Consider the following 14,038-nt stretch of genomic DNA (forward strand, 5'->3'; position numbering starts at 1 on the left):
CAGACACAGCGGGAGGGGAAGGTGTTAGGACCCCCCACACTCACAGGTAACGTTATCCGGTACGCCTCACATTTCTTCTTGATGCTAAGGTGTAGCTCGCTGCTCAGGACGGGGCTAGTGGAGTTGAAGGCGGCTCGGATCTTCGTCCGTCCGGGGTCCAGGGCCAGGCTATATTGGATGGTGCTGGAGATCCCGTCGCCTACGGGGGAGGGGAAAACGAGGGACAGAGAGACCCAGAGAGTGGAAACCTCAAGGGGAAATGGGACACGGGGCCTTTCCCCCCAGAGGGTGCTGGTTCCAATCCAACCCCAGGGCAGGGGACTGGCTGGCTCAGGGGGGGAGCGGAGCAGGGGGTGGGTTTGGTCTGACCTAGGCTGTCCATGGTGCTCTTAGTGACGGTGAAGCAGACCTCTGCCCTGGTGGCCTCCGTGTTGAGCTGCTCCTGCCCCTGGCAGTCGAAGGCCGAGGTGGGGATGGTTGGGGGCTGGAAGCTGATGGAGACCCTGACTCTGAGCACCGGCCGGGACCTGCCATGGGGGGAACAGAACCATCATCCAGCTGCTCCCTGCAATGGGGCCAGGCCCCCTCCCTCCCCAGAGCCTCCCACCCAGCCTAGATGTGCTCACAGCACCCCAGGGAGATGAGTTATGGACACACCGTTCTCCTAGAGAAGACGCTGGGGGGCAGAGAAGGGAGCAGAAGAGCTGCCATTGTGCCATTCTCCAGCAGGGGGCAGCAGTCTCTCTCCCTCTCTCTCACACACACACTCACACACAGTAAAAATTTTATTAAAGTGAATGTTTGAAATGAAATATACACAGGTTGAGAGGAAGGTACTGTACATCTGGAGTCAGGCTTGGGTTATGGGGGGTTACAGATATCGTTTGCAAGGATGAAAAGATATATACATGTCGCATAACCGGCATAGACCCAGATTGGGGTGCAAGAGTTTTTAAAGTGTCAGTGGATAAGTGGGCTCGGGTACGCCACCCATGGAATGAATAAGGAGTCCAAGTTGGTATTGGTGTAGCGGATAAGTACATGGGTGGGGTGCGTCCCTTGGTCCGTCAGGGAAGGGAGTGGGTGATTTCCCTGGTCGGCTGTCTCGGTTACTTGGTGTGGTATTGGTGGTGTCCGGTGATGCGTTCGGTATAAATGTCTCTGGACCATCTGATGGCGTCGGACACCATGAGCTGTCTCATGAGCCGAGCGTAGCCTCGACCGACCCCGTACGCTCTCAGAACTGGCTCATTGCAGGGGTCCCATGAGCCCAAGGCTCCCACGATCAGGGTGTGTACCTGGACTTTGTAGCCCTGGGCTCTCAGGGTCTCGGCCAGGTCTTGTCTACACTATACAAAAGGCAGCTTTTGTCCACAAAACAGTGAAGGTTTACACACGACAATGTGACTTTTGGCGACAAAACTCTCCTGTTTTGCCAACAAAGCAAAACCACCTTGACGAGAGGAATGGAGCTTTTCGCGGCAAAGTTTTGTTGACAAAGTGCCAGTTTAAAGCCTGGGCTTGGTTCTGTCGCTATAATTTGCCTCCAGGAGGTTTCCCACAATGCCCTTCCTGACAGAGTGACCAGGTGTCCAGTTTTCGACTGGAACAACTGGTGGAAAAGGGACCCTGGCGGCTTCAGTCAGCACCACCGACCGGGCCGTTAAAAATCGGTCGGCAGTGCAGCGGCTCTAAGGCAGGCTAGTCCCTACTTGTCCTAGGTGGGGGGCCACGGGGCTCTGCGCAATGCCCCTCCCTGAGCACCAGCTCCAGCGCCGCTGAGGGGGCAGTGCCTGTGGGCGAGAGTGGCACGGAGAGCCTGCTAGCCCACTTCGCCTAGGAACCAGACCTGCTTCCTACTTCTTAGCAGGAGCCGCCCAAGGTAAGTCCATGCCCCAGCCCGGGCCCCCCCCAAACCTGGAGCCACCTCTTGGACCCCAAACCCCTCATCCCCAGCTCAACCCCAGAGCTAACAAACCCAGCCCAGAGCCCTCACCCCCCTGCACCTCAACCCCTGCCCCAGCCCAGAGCTCCCTCCCACGTGCTGAGCCCCTCATTCCCAGCCTCACTCCAGAGCTAGCAAACCCAGTCCAGAGCCCTCACCCCCTCCTGCATGCCAACCCTCTGCCTCATCCCACAGCTCCCTCCCTCACTCCAAATCCCTCGACCCCATCCCCCAGCCCGGAGCCCCTTCCTGCACCCCAAACTCCTCATCTTTAGCCCCACCCCAGAGCCTACACCTGAGCCAGAGCCCTCACCCCCTCATGCACCCCTACGCCCTGGCCCAGCCCGGAGCCCCCTTCTGCATCCTGAACCCCTCATTTCTGGCCCCACCCTGGAGCTTGCACTCCCAGTAAGAGCCCTCACCCCCTCCCACACCCCAACCCTCTGCCCCAGCCCAGTGAAAGTCAGTGAGGGTGGAGGAGAGTGAGACACTGAGGGAGGGGGAATGTAGTGAGCGGAGGCAGGGCCATGGGGAAGGGGCAGGTGTTCGGTTCTGTGTGACTAGAAATTTGGCAAATCTACGTCCTGACTGCTCTAATCAGCAGTTTGAACCCAGCTGCTCTGCAGCCACGTAAACAAGCATCCGCCCTCCTCCTTTAAAGGCACAGGAATTTTTGAAGTTCCACTTCCTGTTTGCTCAGTGTGGAGAGCTCACATGGCATCTCCCCAGCTGACCATGGCGGCTCCATGCGGCAAACGCTCTCCTGCTTGGGCCACTGTGGAGCTGTTGGATCTGCTGAGTATATTGTGAAAGGAGTCTGACCCGTCCTAGCTCCGCTCCATCCGTAGGCACATCAAGATCTACAGGTGGATTTCTCATGGCTTATGTGAGAAGGGCTACAAATCAGGACACGGTGCAGTGCAGAGTGAAGATAAAGGAGCTGAGGCAGGTGTACCAGAAGGCAAGGGAGGCAAACCCTCACTCTGGTGTTGTGCCCAAGAGCTGCCGCTTCTACAAGGAGTTGGACACCATCCTCTGTGATGACCCCATCTACACCGCAAAGAGCCCCTTGGACATTTTGCTGGGAATGGAAAGTGGACCTAACCCTGACGATGAAGTCGTGGACGAGGAAGTCAAATTGGAGGACGTTGTGGACCCTACGTCTGGTACCATGGTGAGTCAGGAGCTCTTTTCCACTCTGGAGGGGTGTTACCAGTCCCAGCAGTCCATCTCTGGTGAGCACAATGCAGGAGAGGAGACCCCTGGTTAGTGATCTTTTTGAGCTCGATTACATGGCGAACAGCTGTCCTTTGCTCTGAACACTGTAATAGTGGGCGAAGAAAGAGATAGAAATGTGCAGGACTTGCTGTGTTTCTGTGTGCTGTGCATTTCCCTGTGCAGCTTAGCAGTGCAGCAGAACAGTGTGTTGATGCACCCCCAGATTTCATGGGAATCTTCCACAGAGATCTCTAGGAAACTACCTGGAGGTACTCGCCAATCCTCTGCCAAAGGTTCCTTGGCAGAGCTTCTTTGTCCCTTCCCCATTGTAGGAAACTTTCCTGCACCACTCGGCAATCACTTGTGCAGGGACCAAAGAGGCACACAGCTGAGCAGCATAGGGACCAGTCTGAACCTAGATGCAGGCAGTAGATGCACCTTTGCCTCCTCTCAGGAGTGAGATATCAGCTTCAATGACCTCTGACTGTGCAAAATGGTGGCACGGCTTACAATATTGTCCCCAGTCCCCTTCACCGATCCTCTGAAAGCATCAACACCCTTTGCTCCATTTTGAATGTCCACCCCCCACCTAGCCCATACTCACCATGTTTAGGGTGTTCGTTGAGATGTGTGCTTGCCAAGGGACATTGAGAAAGTGATTGGTATGTTACAAGAGGTGTATTTTACTGTAATGATTCAATGCTGTGCATGAACTAACAATCATGCTTCTGTGCATTATTTCTTGTGCATCTGCAGCTGTGGCATTCTGGGGACACCACTACACACCAACGGAGCACCTTCGCCAGATAAGGAAGCAACCAAGGTGGAGCAAGGAGGACATGTTCAGAGATGTGCTCCAATCCTCTGAGTCAGAAAAAAAAACACATGGTGCTGAGGGAAATAGAAAGATGGGAAAACTGCTTTCCATGCCCTCCCCACATTCCTCCCAAACATTCCTTGCAACTTCCCAGAATGTCTCAGAATCCCATTCACTCCAACCCTTCAGACAGCTTCCAAATTAATAGCTGGACATACGCACAGCTATGAGAGCCTCCACTGCCCTGCACTCTTATCTCCCTTCCCACCAAGCCTTTTGTGTGTGTTAACTGGCATTTAATAAAAACAAACTCTCTGGAAGATAAACAATCGTTCTGTGTGTCCTACATGCATGGGCAGCAGGTATCAAAGGCCGGGGAAGGCTGAGCCTCCCCAAGCTGCCCTGCATGGCCCTGCACACACTTCACCCCCAGGTCCCCTCTTGCTTCCTGCCGCACTCTGCTGTGGCTCTTCCCCCTTGGCTCGGTTCCAGCCTGGGGCTGGGGCAAGTGGGGGCCAGCCTGCGGCCAGAGACTCCAGGCAGCTGGAGCGGGTGCTTATATCACCCGCCCAGCGCTCAGGGTCTGGGGTCTGCACTGCCCGCCAGGTGCTCTGGGATGGGGGGAAAACACTGCCTGCCCACCTGGTGCTCCAGGGCTTAGGAGGGGAACCCACTGCCTGCCCACACGTCACTCCAGGGGGGCTCTCTACCCATTCGCCTGCTGCTCCAGGCCTGGGGGTGCTCATTCACCTATTACTCCTGGTCTGGGGAGGGGACATGCTGCCTGCTCGTCTGCCACTCCTGGGCTAGTGGGGAGGGATGTGCTGTCCACCTGCCCAGCGCTCCAAGGGGCGCAGTGCCCACCCATCCAGTGCTCTGCGGTTGGGGAGGGCTCCACCCGGTGCTCCAGGACTGGAGGCAGTCAGGCAGACCAGGGCTTGCGGGGGTGAGGTGGGCTCTGTTGGGGAAGTGGGAGATGGGAGGGGTAGGGCCCTGAGCAGATGGGGCAGGCTGGGCAGGGGCTAGCCTCCCCAAGCCTGCGGTTCACCAACCGCCCATGCCTACACATAGTGATTGTTGCTGCTAGTAACGTATACATGCATTCTAATCATTGGCTTACTACAAGTCCCAGTCAGGAATCACAAGTGCGAGGCCAAATAAGATAACTGAGTTTAATGAAGCATGGCATCTTGCTGTATAGAAATACACATTACTGGTTTGCAATCTCAAAATCTTGCCTCAAAGCCTCCCTGATTCAAATTGCCCCCCCCCCCCACCTCATAGTGCCCCTCTAATAGCCCTGGTACCAGGCTGCTCAAAATCAGCAGCCAGGTGATCTGCTTCAGCACTCCTCCCCAGTGGAATCTTTTCACCCTTAGCCTCACAAAGATTATGGAGTGTGCAGCAGTCAGCTATGACCATTGAAATGGTCATCTCATTTAGATCTAACCTGCCATAAAGGCATCGCCAGCACGCTTTTAATCTGCCAAAGCACATTCCAGGGTCATTCTACATCTACTCAGCCTATTGTTGAAGCACTCCTTGCTGCTGTCCAGGTTTCCCGAGTAAGGCTTCCTGAGCCATGGGAGTAAGGGGTAAGCAGGGTCTCCCAGAATCACTATGGGAATTTCAACATCCCCCACTGGAATCTTCTGGTGTGGAAAGGAAGTCCCTGCTTGCAGCTTTCTGTACAGGCGAGTGTTCTTCAAGATGCGTACATCATGCACGTTCCTGAACCACCCATGCTGATGTCAGTGAAATGTCTACAGTGATCAACAAGTGCCTGCAATACTACGGAGAAGTACCCTTTTCTATTGATGTACTCCATCGCAAGATGGTCCGGGGCCAAAACTGGAATATGCACCTCGCTGCAGTTTGGGAATCCCACATCCGCAAAGCCATCCACTATTTCACGCACGTGGCCAAGAGTGATGGTCCTTCATAGCACAATGCGATTAATGACCCTGCACTCTTGTGTTAACACAGCACCCATGGCTGACGTCCTGACTACAAACTGATTCGCGAGTGACTGGTAGCAGCCTGGAGTCGTCAGTTTCCACACAGCAATCGCCACACGCTTCTCCACTGAGAGGACTGCTCTCATTTTGGTGTCCTTGCACCACAGTGCTTGGGCAAGCTCTGCGCACAGTTCCAAGGAGGTGGCTTTCTGCATCCAGAAGTTCTGCAGCCACTGCTTGTCAACCCAGATCTGTATTACGATGCGATCCCACCACTCAATGCTTCTTTCCTGAGCCCCAAAGTGATGGTCCACCTTGTTCAGCTGCTCCATGAATGCCAAAAGTAACCTGGTGTTGCTTCTTTCCATGGCACACAGCAGGTCAGGCAACACTGATTCCTGTTCAGATTGGGTGCTCATGATATACTCCACAACCAGCCGCGATGTGTTCACAACAGTAGAGAGCATTGCAGGATCCATCCTTTCACACAAAGATGGTGGGCACACAATCAACAAGGGGTGTTAAAAATGCCACTAAAAGTGGTCAGAAGACCATGGAATGCTGGGACAGAAAATAAAGCATCATGGGACATTGAGTTAGCACCCATGAGGTGCTGTGATCCACTCCGCCTTTCCATAACTTCTAGTTGCAGTATGTGGCGAGTTGCATACTAGAATAGATACCCACACAGTGCACTGCTCTCACTCTCAGTCCTAGAGCACCAAGTGTGGAGGTGCTCTGCCGACACTAGGAACATAGTGTGAACATGGAATAGCGATGAAATTATAGTGCTTCTTGATCATTGACATAACTTCTATCAAAACAACTCTGTAGTGTAGACAAGGCCTGAGACTGTAATGTGGAGCAGTGCAACAACAGAGTAACTCACCTCAGCAGCAGGACCTGCCCTTGTGCTCCCACCGCGATGTCTGGGAGTCCATCCCCCATCAAGTCTGTCCCGCCACTGACGGCCTGGCCAAAGTACTGCAGCCTGCTGGAGAACAGAGACCCCTCTATGCGCTGTGGGGCAGAGAGAGCAGTAAGGGGTGGGGAAGGAGCGGCTGTACTGTATATGGGCACTAGGGGCAGCAGAGGGTGAGGGGTGGGGAAGGGGCGGCTGTACTGTATAATGGGCACTAGGGGGCAGTGGAGGGTGAGGGGCGGGGAAGGAGCGGCTGTACTGTATAATGGGCACCAGGGGGCAGCAGAGGGTGAGGGGTGGGGAAGGGACAGCTACAGGCTAATAGGCACTAGGGGGCAGCAGAGGGTGAGGGGTGGGGAAGGGGCGGCTGTACTGTATAATGGGCACTAGGGGGCAGCAGAGGGTGAGGGAGTGGAAGGGGTGGCTGTACTGTATAATGGGCACCAGGGGGCAGCAGAGGGTGAGGGGTGGGGAAGGGGCAGCTGTGCTGTATAATGGGCACTAGGGGGCAGCAGAGGGTGAGGGATGGGAAAGCAGCTGCTACAGGCTAATAGGCACTAGGGGGCCGTGGGGCCCCATGATGTCTCTTTCAGGATCTGTGATGACCCCTCCCCGCAGGAGCTGGGCTCACCTGGCTGTAATGGAGACTGAGGCCTCCCTTTCCCCCATGGAAGATGTACAAGGCCCCGCGATTGTCGTTCTCCATGGGGGCCCCAATGGCCACGTCCGTCCGTCCGTCCCCACTGATGTCCCCGATTTCAGACATGCTGGCCCCAAAGCGCCCGAACGCCTGCCCCATCTGCCCCTGCAGTGTCTTGCTGCAGATCAGTGTCATCCTCTGCAGGCCCCATCCAAAGAGACACGTGGGGAAAGGATTAGCACTGACAGCCAGCAGAGAGTGCCCCCTACTGACCCCCTTTTCCCTCTCTCTGCAGCATAACGGCCCTTGGTGCCGCTCTGGGGCATTGGGGCCATCACTGACTGGCACGGAAAAGTGTCCCCTAATGATCCCTCCACCCTGCTCCCTGGAGCACCGCGCCTGCTACTGCCATGCTAATTGTCCCAGCATCGCAACCCCATGGCAGTGCAGGCAAGAAGAACCCCAGGCCATCCATCTTTCCCCTGGCTCCATCATCTTTCTTACCGACCAGTGAATCAGACAGATAGAGACCTGCCCTCCATTCAGAGGTGTATAGTACATGGGGGCTCCGATTAGAACCAGGTCCGTGTTCCCATCTCTGTCGAGGTCCACAGCACACAGCATACCCCCGAAATACGAGCCAATCTGGAGAGGCAGATAAGTCACCCCTTCAATTTAGTCACCGCCTGCTTCTTCTCCCACTGGGACCCTTCTCACCCTATGGGACTAAGGATTCTGTCCCAATGCTCATTCCATCCTTAGACTCACCCTCCTGCTGCACAGCAGGTGATGCTATCACTGTAAGTGTTCTTGAATGTATAGGCAATTAGATCTTGGAGAGATGCTGAATGCTAGCTGTGGTGCAATTCTTTTTAGAGGTTGTGCTAGCACAAGTAAAGTTTATTCACTGACTGAGCCACTGTTATAAGTTCTGTTTAGCTGGAATGTGTAGGCAGTTGGAGCTTAGAGAAATTCACTTTGTTAGTGTAGTGTGATCCTTTCCAGACACTGTTAATATCACTAGTAATGTTATTTTCCTTGTCTGAGTCTCTCTCTATCCCAGATCCACAAAGGTACTTATGTGCCTAACCCCCAGACTTAGGTGCCACTGTGATCCACAAAACCTCTGTCTGGCTGCTGCTGACCCCTATAGGTGCCTAACCTGAGTTGGTGCCTAAATTTTTGCAGTAGAAGCTCCTTATGTTGCTGCCTCAATGGCAGGGCATGTGCACTGCTGTCTTACTCTAAGCAGCCAGTTGCCCATTTCACACCACACCCCAGCATGATCCACAAACTGGGGGAAGACAGGGGCTGCTCCACCTGCAGGGCGCCATCTGGTATGTGTGGTCAGAGGAGAAGGAGTTGAACAGGGGTCTGCTATTTCTTAGGTCAGTGCTCCAACCCCTCAGCTGTGGGCTCCCTCAGTCTCTCCTGTTAAAGTTGTTCCACTTTAATTGACTAATTAAATATCAGTTGGGCTGCAGAATGTGTGCAAATCACAACCACCCTTTGGCACCGTGGTCAGAAAACTCCCTGGGAGATGGCAGAGCCCTGGTTAAAGCTTTCTTCCTTATCAGGCAAAGCAGGGACTCAAAGACTCTCCCTCGTCTCCTCCATCTGGTTTGTGATGATCTTGGTGGCTCGGAGCTTGCCTACTGGATGAAGCCCGACATGTGGGCTAGGTGGAAGAGCACCAGTCTTCCCCTGCTTCATGGATCGCTGGCAGGGGTAGGTGCCTCTCTGCAGCATCACAACGCCTAAGTCCCCTGGAGGGTCTGGGCCTCTGTCTATATCCGTCTCATGAGTTCTATCTAGATTGTAAGTGAAGGTAACAACAGTGGGATATTGGAGAGATGCTGGAGAGATGCAGAATGTCAGCTGCGATGCAATTCCCTAAACCAGTCAAATTTATCCCCTGCCTGAGGCTCTCTGATGGAATGGTTCCTGAAGCTGAAGCCAAACACAAATATTACACGATGTCAAAATCTTACAGGCTTTCTCCAACCCCCCCTTTTCACACCCACACTACCTGTACCGCTCCCCATACCTGCTTTCCCAACACCTCCGATCTGGGTGTCCATTCCCCACCCTTGGTATCTCGGCTGAACAGGACGACTTTGCCGGTGTGTTGGTAGCGAGGGGCCCCGACCACGTAGCTGCTCTGCCCATTGGCTGTGATGACCTGAGACGAATAACCTCAAAGGAAGAAGGGACGTCAGGAGGTGAGATGAGAAACAGCCATACAACAGTGCTGCACAGAACTTTCCCAGAACTGAGATGCCCCTCTGGGGTGGGGCGAGGGGGCTGTTTAAATAGGTAAGGGAAGTTCTGTGGGTTTGTTCTTACCGAGGTAAGCATCATTCATGTCAGTGGAGGTTTTGGATACGTTGATGAAGCTGGGCTTCCCGCTGTTCCCATATAGGTATATTCCACCGGACCAGTCATAGGCTCCCACCGCTCCCAGCACAGGCCCATCCTAAACCGACACGCACGGCAAAGGGGACTGATTACAGGAAACAGACAGTGCAGATTGTATTTACTAGACGAGGCCAGAACCTGCAGCACAGCGCCCCCTAGCAACGTGCTGTGACACTGGGGTCGGTGCTGATGGACAGTGGAGTGAGCACCCCCTACTGGGTCCCCACACCACACGCTGAAGCAGAGAGCCCCCTAGTGCCTGCACTGTGTGGGAGGGGAGGGTGCCCTTTGCACAGCTCCAGCAGCGCTCTGGGCTAGTAAAGGGTTGTCTCCCCTGCAAGCACTAAGGCAGGAGTCCCCGACGCGGTGCCCACGGGCGCCATGGCGCCTGCGGGGGCGTCTAAAGGCGCCCACGTCCTGACCCCTGGTGGAGCACCCGCCAAAATGCCACCGAATTTCTGCGGCATTTCGGCGGTGATGCCTCTCGATGAGGCCGCTTGTCGGCGCCCGCCAGATGAAAAGGTTGGGGACCACTGCACTAAGGCAACCAGCTCCTGTGTAGCATGAAAGCGCTGTCAGGGCCCCAGCCCACGGCAGCGTGGGACATGGCCTGGGGCCAGGCGTCACTCACAGGGGACAGCAGGGAGCTGAATCCTTCCTGAGCCATCTCCAGCTGGAAGGAGCTGCCGCTCTGGGACTGGGTGCCTGGAGGGAGAGACAGACAGACAGACACGGGAGAGACCATCATAGTCAGTAAAGGCCCCTTGTCCCATGCCCTGAGCCAGCCCTTCTCCCCACCTCGAGGCTGGATTGGATCCAGTACTCCCTAAAGAAAAGGCCCCATGTCCCATTCCTCAACCCCTTGAGCCAGCCAGCCAGTCCCTTGGCCGGGGGCCCCGGATGAGAAAGGCATTACAGGGATCTATGGAGATAGATCAGTAGATAAATGTTGGATGGGGAAAGAGAGACTATTTGGGGCCTCTTTAAGCTCTGGATTCCCAGCTGCTCCCTGTCCCATCTCGGCCTTGAAAATCCATTTCTAGAGACCCAGGGCCAGTGCGGCCCCTCACCCGGCTCTGGTACCTTCGATGGCGAAGATCTTCTCCTGCAGCTGCCTCTGGATGCCCTGGAGGGCGTCAAAATTGTCCACTCGGAAGACGTGCTCGTCGGTGGGCTCAGAGGCGATCTCCTGGAGCTCCTTTTGGGCAGCAGCACTGGAGAAGGCATCGCCGACCTTAATGGAGTAGAGAGAGGTACAGGGGAGACCAGGGCATTGGTGTCAGTCACAGCCGAGAGCCCTGGACAAATACCCACCTGCCCCGAACCCTGCTGGGCCGTAGAGAAGCACAGCTCAGCCAGCGCCATGTCCTGCCCTGGTGAGTGGGGGGTGGGGGGGCCACTGGAGCAGGTTGGCACAAGTGTCACTGTGACGTGAGGAGAGGTGCCCTCATGCCTGGAGTTATGGAGCCTGCCTCATTTCAGCACCGAGTTGTGTCAGCTGTATCAGGAGCGGGGCACAGGGGGCTTCTTGCCATGGGGATTGTCAGCAGTCTGGGCCCTGCATGACTCAATCTCCAGGGCGTAGTGAGGGGTGAGTGCTGCACTGTCTCTGGGGGACGCCTCAGGGCAAGGGGTGAAGGGCTGGGACCACTGCGCTGGTCCAGGTGGGTTGCATGCAGTCGGTTCAGCGGTGGAGTCAGGCACCTCCCGGTCGCTGGACCTGACAGAAGCGGCAGACAAAGGTCGAACAAGGTCCAATGGCTGGAAGCGGAATTTACACCCATTCAGACTGGAAAGAAGGTGTCAGGTTTAACCATGAGGGGAATTAACCATTGGAGCAGCTCACCGTGTGCCACGGTGGATTCTCCATCCCTAGCAATTTTTAGCTCAAGACTGGCTGGTTTTCTAAGAGATCTGCTCTGGTTCCAACAGGGATTATTTGGGGCAGTTCTCTGGCCTGTGCTGCATGGGAGCTCAGACTAGATCATCGCAAAAGTCCCTTCTGGCCTGGGAACCTATGACTCTATGTTTGTTGCTATAAGGCAGCTTACGTCGACCTAACTCTGTAAGCTGCCTCGCCAAAATGTAGCTCCTACCCATGTAACTCGTCCACCACACCGAGTTCATAACTCCACATCCGCCAGAGCCGATGTGCTTAGCTCAATGTGGTCAGGTCACTGCAGTGTCCATATAGACACTGCGTTGCTTATATAGCCTTGGGGCTTCAGCTGTCGGTGCCACACCATGCCCCACACTGACAGTTAAGTTGGTACAAGCGCTCCTGGTGAGGATTCGCACTGCCGACAGAAAGAGGAGAGTGTGGACATGAAAAAATGATGGAATTACTGGGGTGGCTGTGTGACAACATAACTTAAGCCGACTTAATTTTGTCACCTAGACTTGCCCTTTATCTTGCTGCTTGATGCTCATTTCAATCCCTTTGGCTCATCAGTTTCATGGAGATAAATGTCAAGTGACTGAGATCAGTTTGGGGAGGATCAGAGCCGTTGTTTGAGCCCCAGGTGCGTGCAGCAAAAACTTTATTAGAACCAGGTAATTTTGCTGTTTAACTGGGGGGCTGTTTCTCAGGACCCCTTGTTCAATTGATCCCAAATTTGGATCACTAATCCTAACCTGCTTCCCCATGAGGAATACCAAATTTCATGGCAATCTGAGCCAGCACATGGACCGTAGGGCAGGCAGAAAACCCAACCTTTAACTAGAAAGCTCTGCTCAACCTGAACAACAGAGGAGCTCCAGCTCTCTTATAATGTCACACGTTGACCCAGTTACAACCCAGGGTCAGTTCTTCTCCTTTATCTGATGGGAACCTGGACACAGGCTCAGAGCCATACTAGTTCTCCGCACAGCCACGGCTCACCCCAATGGCGTAGCGGATGATTCCAGCTCTCTTAGCCTCGGGGACGACGTCTGAATAAGAAAGTGGGTCTTTGTATTTCTCCCCATCTGTGATCACAATGAGAACCTTGGTGGCCTCATCCCGAGCGCCTCTCCTGGAGGTGAACAGCTCCTGCCTGGAAAAGTGGGGGTGGGGAATGCATGGGAGGGTTATTGATACGTAATAACACCTAGGACTCGTCCACTGCTTTGGCATTGCAGATCTCAAAGTCCTTTACAAAGGAGGCCACTGTCATGTCCCCATTTTACTGATGGGAAAACTGAGGCACAGGGCGGGGACGTGACTTGCTTAAAGTCACAACACAACAGAGGCTCAGAGCTGGCAATAGAACTCTGGAGTCCTTGCTCACAGCATCCCCACCCCACTTTAACCTACTAGTCCCCACTCCCCTCCCACAGCTGGGGATAGAACCCAGGAGTCCCAAGCCCCTGTCCCTTAGCTTGTATGTCCTTGCAGCCCATTCCCTGTGGAGTCAGCACGGGGAGCAGGGCAACACCTACACCACTTTCCGGATGGCGCTGGCCGTGTACGTTGTTCCCAAGAGCTGCCAGACCGACCTGAGGAGGCGATCGGGGTCGCTGCTCTTCCTGTACTGTGAGAAGTCGAAGTGCAATGCAAATGTATTGGAGTACTGCATGAGGGCGAACTGCAGGAGACAAGGGAGAAGAGAAAAAAATAATCCCAGGAGTGGAGGGTCAGAAAAGCAGGAATCAGACTCAGTTAACAGCTGGGGTAGGCGGTCGGGATGTAGCTTGTTTTGTGGGAATATTTTCCTGGTTTTGGATACAAAATCTATCGCTGCTCCATGCAGCACAGCGCCCCCTAGCGCTGCACTAGGGCATTGGGGTCAGCACAGACTGCGAGGGGCAGGGTAAGTAGTCAGGGTTCAGCCTCTGCCCATTACCTGCGTGTCGGTGTTGCGGAAACGATTCATGATCTCGGAGAGAAACGTCTTCATCTTTGTAAAATCCTCTTCTTCGATGCTGCCTGAACCGTCGATGAGGAGCGCTATGTCTGTGACATGTTTGGAACACTCTGACAGGGACAGGAAAAAATACATCTGATTCCTGACTCAACTCCACAAACATGGAGAAAACCCAGTAGAAAGAGCGAGACCAGACCAATGGGTCCATCTAACCTGACATCATGTCCCCTCCCTGCAACCCCGGGCCAATGGGCCCCTCTGTCGCAATATGATGC

The 14,038-nt window shown here is 54.6% G+C and overlaps 1 protein-coding gene across 1 annotated transcript in view; it reads right to left on the bottom strand.

The window, feature by feature from the left end:
• LOC123368377 (integrin alpha-D-like) overlaps nt 1-14,038 on the bottom strand; it is a 57,383-nt gene that overhangs the window by 28,726 nt on the left and 14,619 nt on the right. The window contains exons 6-17 of the mRNA XM_045013142.1: nt 13,743-13,873; nt 13,339-13,484; nt 12,800-12,953; nt 11,002-11,152; nt 10,550-10,623; nt 9,847-9,976; nt 9,548-9,696; nt 8,005-8,145; nt 7,492-7,698; nt 6,828-6,958; nt 370-527; nt 45-199 (exon numbers count right to left, since the gene is read on the bottom strand). Coding sequence (XP_044869077.1) covers nt 45-199; nt 370-527; nt 6,828-6,958; nt 7,492-7,698; nt 8,005-8,145; nt 9,548-9,696; nt 9,847-9,976; nt 10,550-10,623; nt 11,002-11,152; nt 12,800-12,953; nt 13,339-13,484; nt 13,743-13,873 — 1,727 coding nt within the window. The remainder of the gene's footprint in view (nt 1-44; nt 200-369; nt 528-6,827; nt 6,959-7,491; nt 7,699-8,004; nt 8,146-9,547; nt 9,697-9,846; nt 9,977-10,549; nt 10,624-11,001; nt 11,153-12,799; nt 12,954-13,338; nt 13,485-13,742; nt 13,874-14,038) is intronic.

This window comes from Mauremys mutica, chromosome 4 (assembly GCF_020497125.1).
Source record: "Mauremys mutica isolate MM-2020 ecotype Southern chromosome 4, ASM2049712v1, whole genome shotgun sequence".
NCBI classification, from domain to species: domain Eukaryota; kingdom Metazoa; phylum Chordata; order Testudines; family Geoemydidae; genus Mauremys; species Mauremys mutica.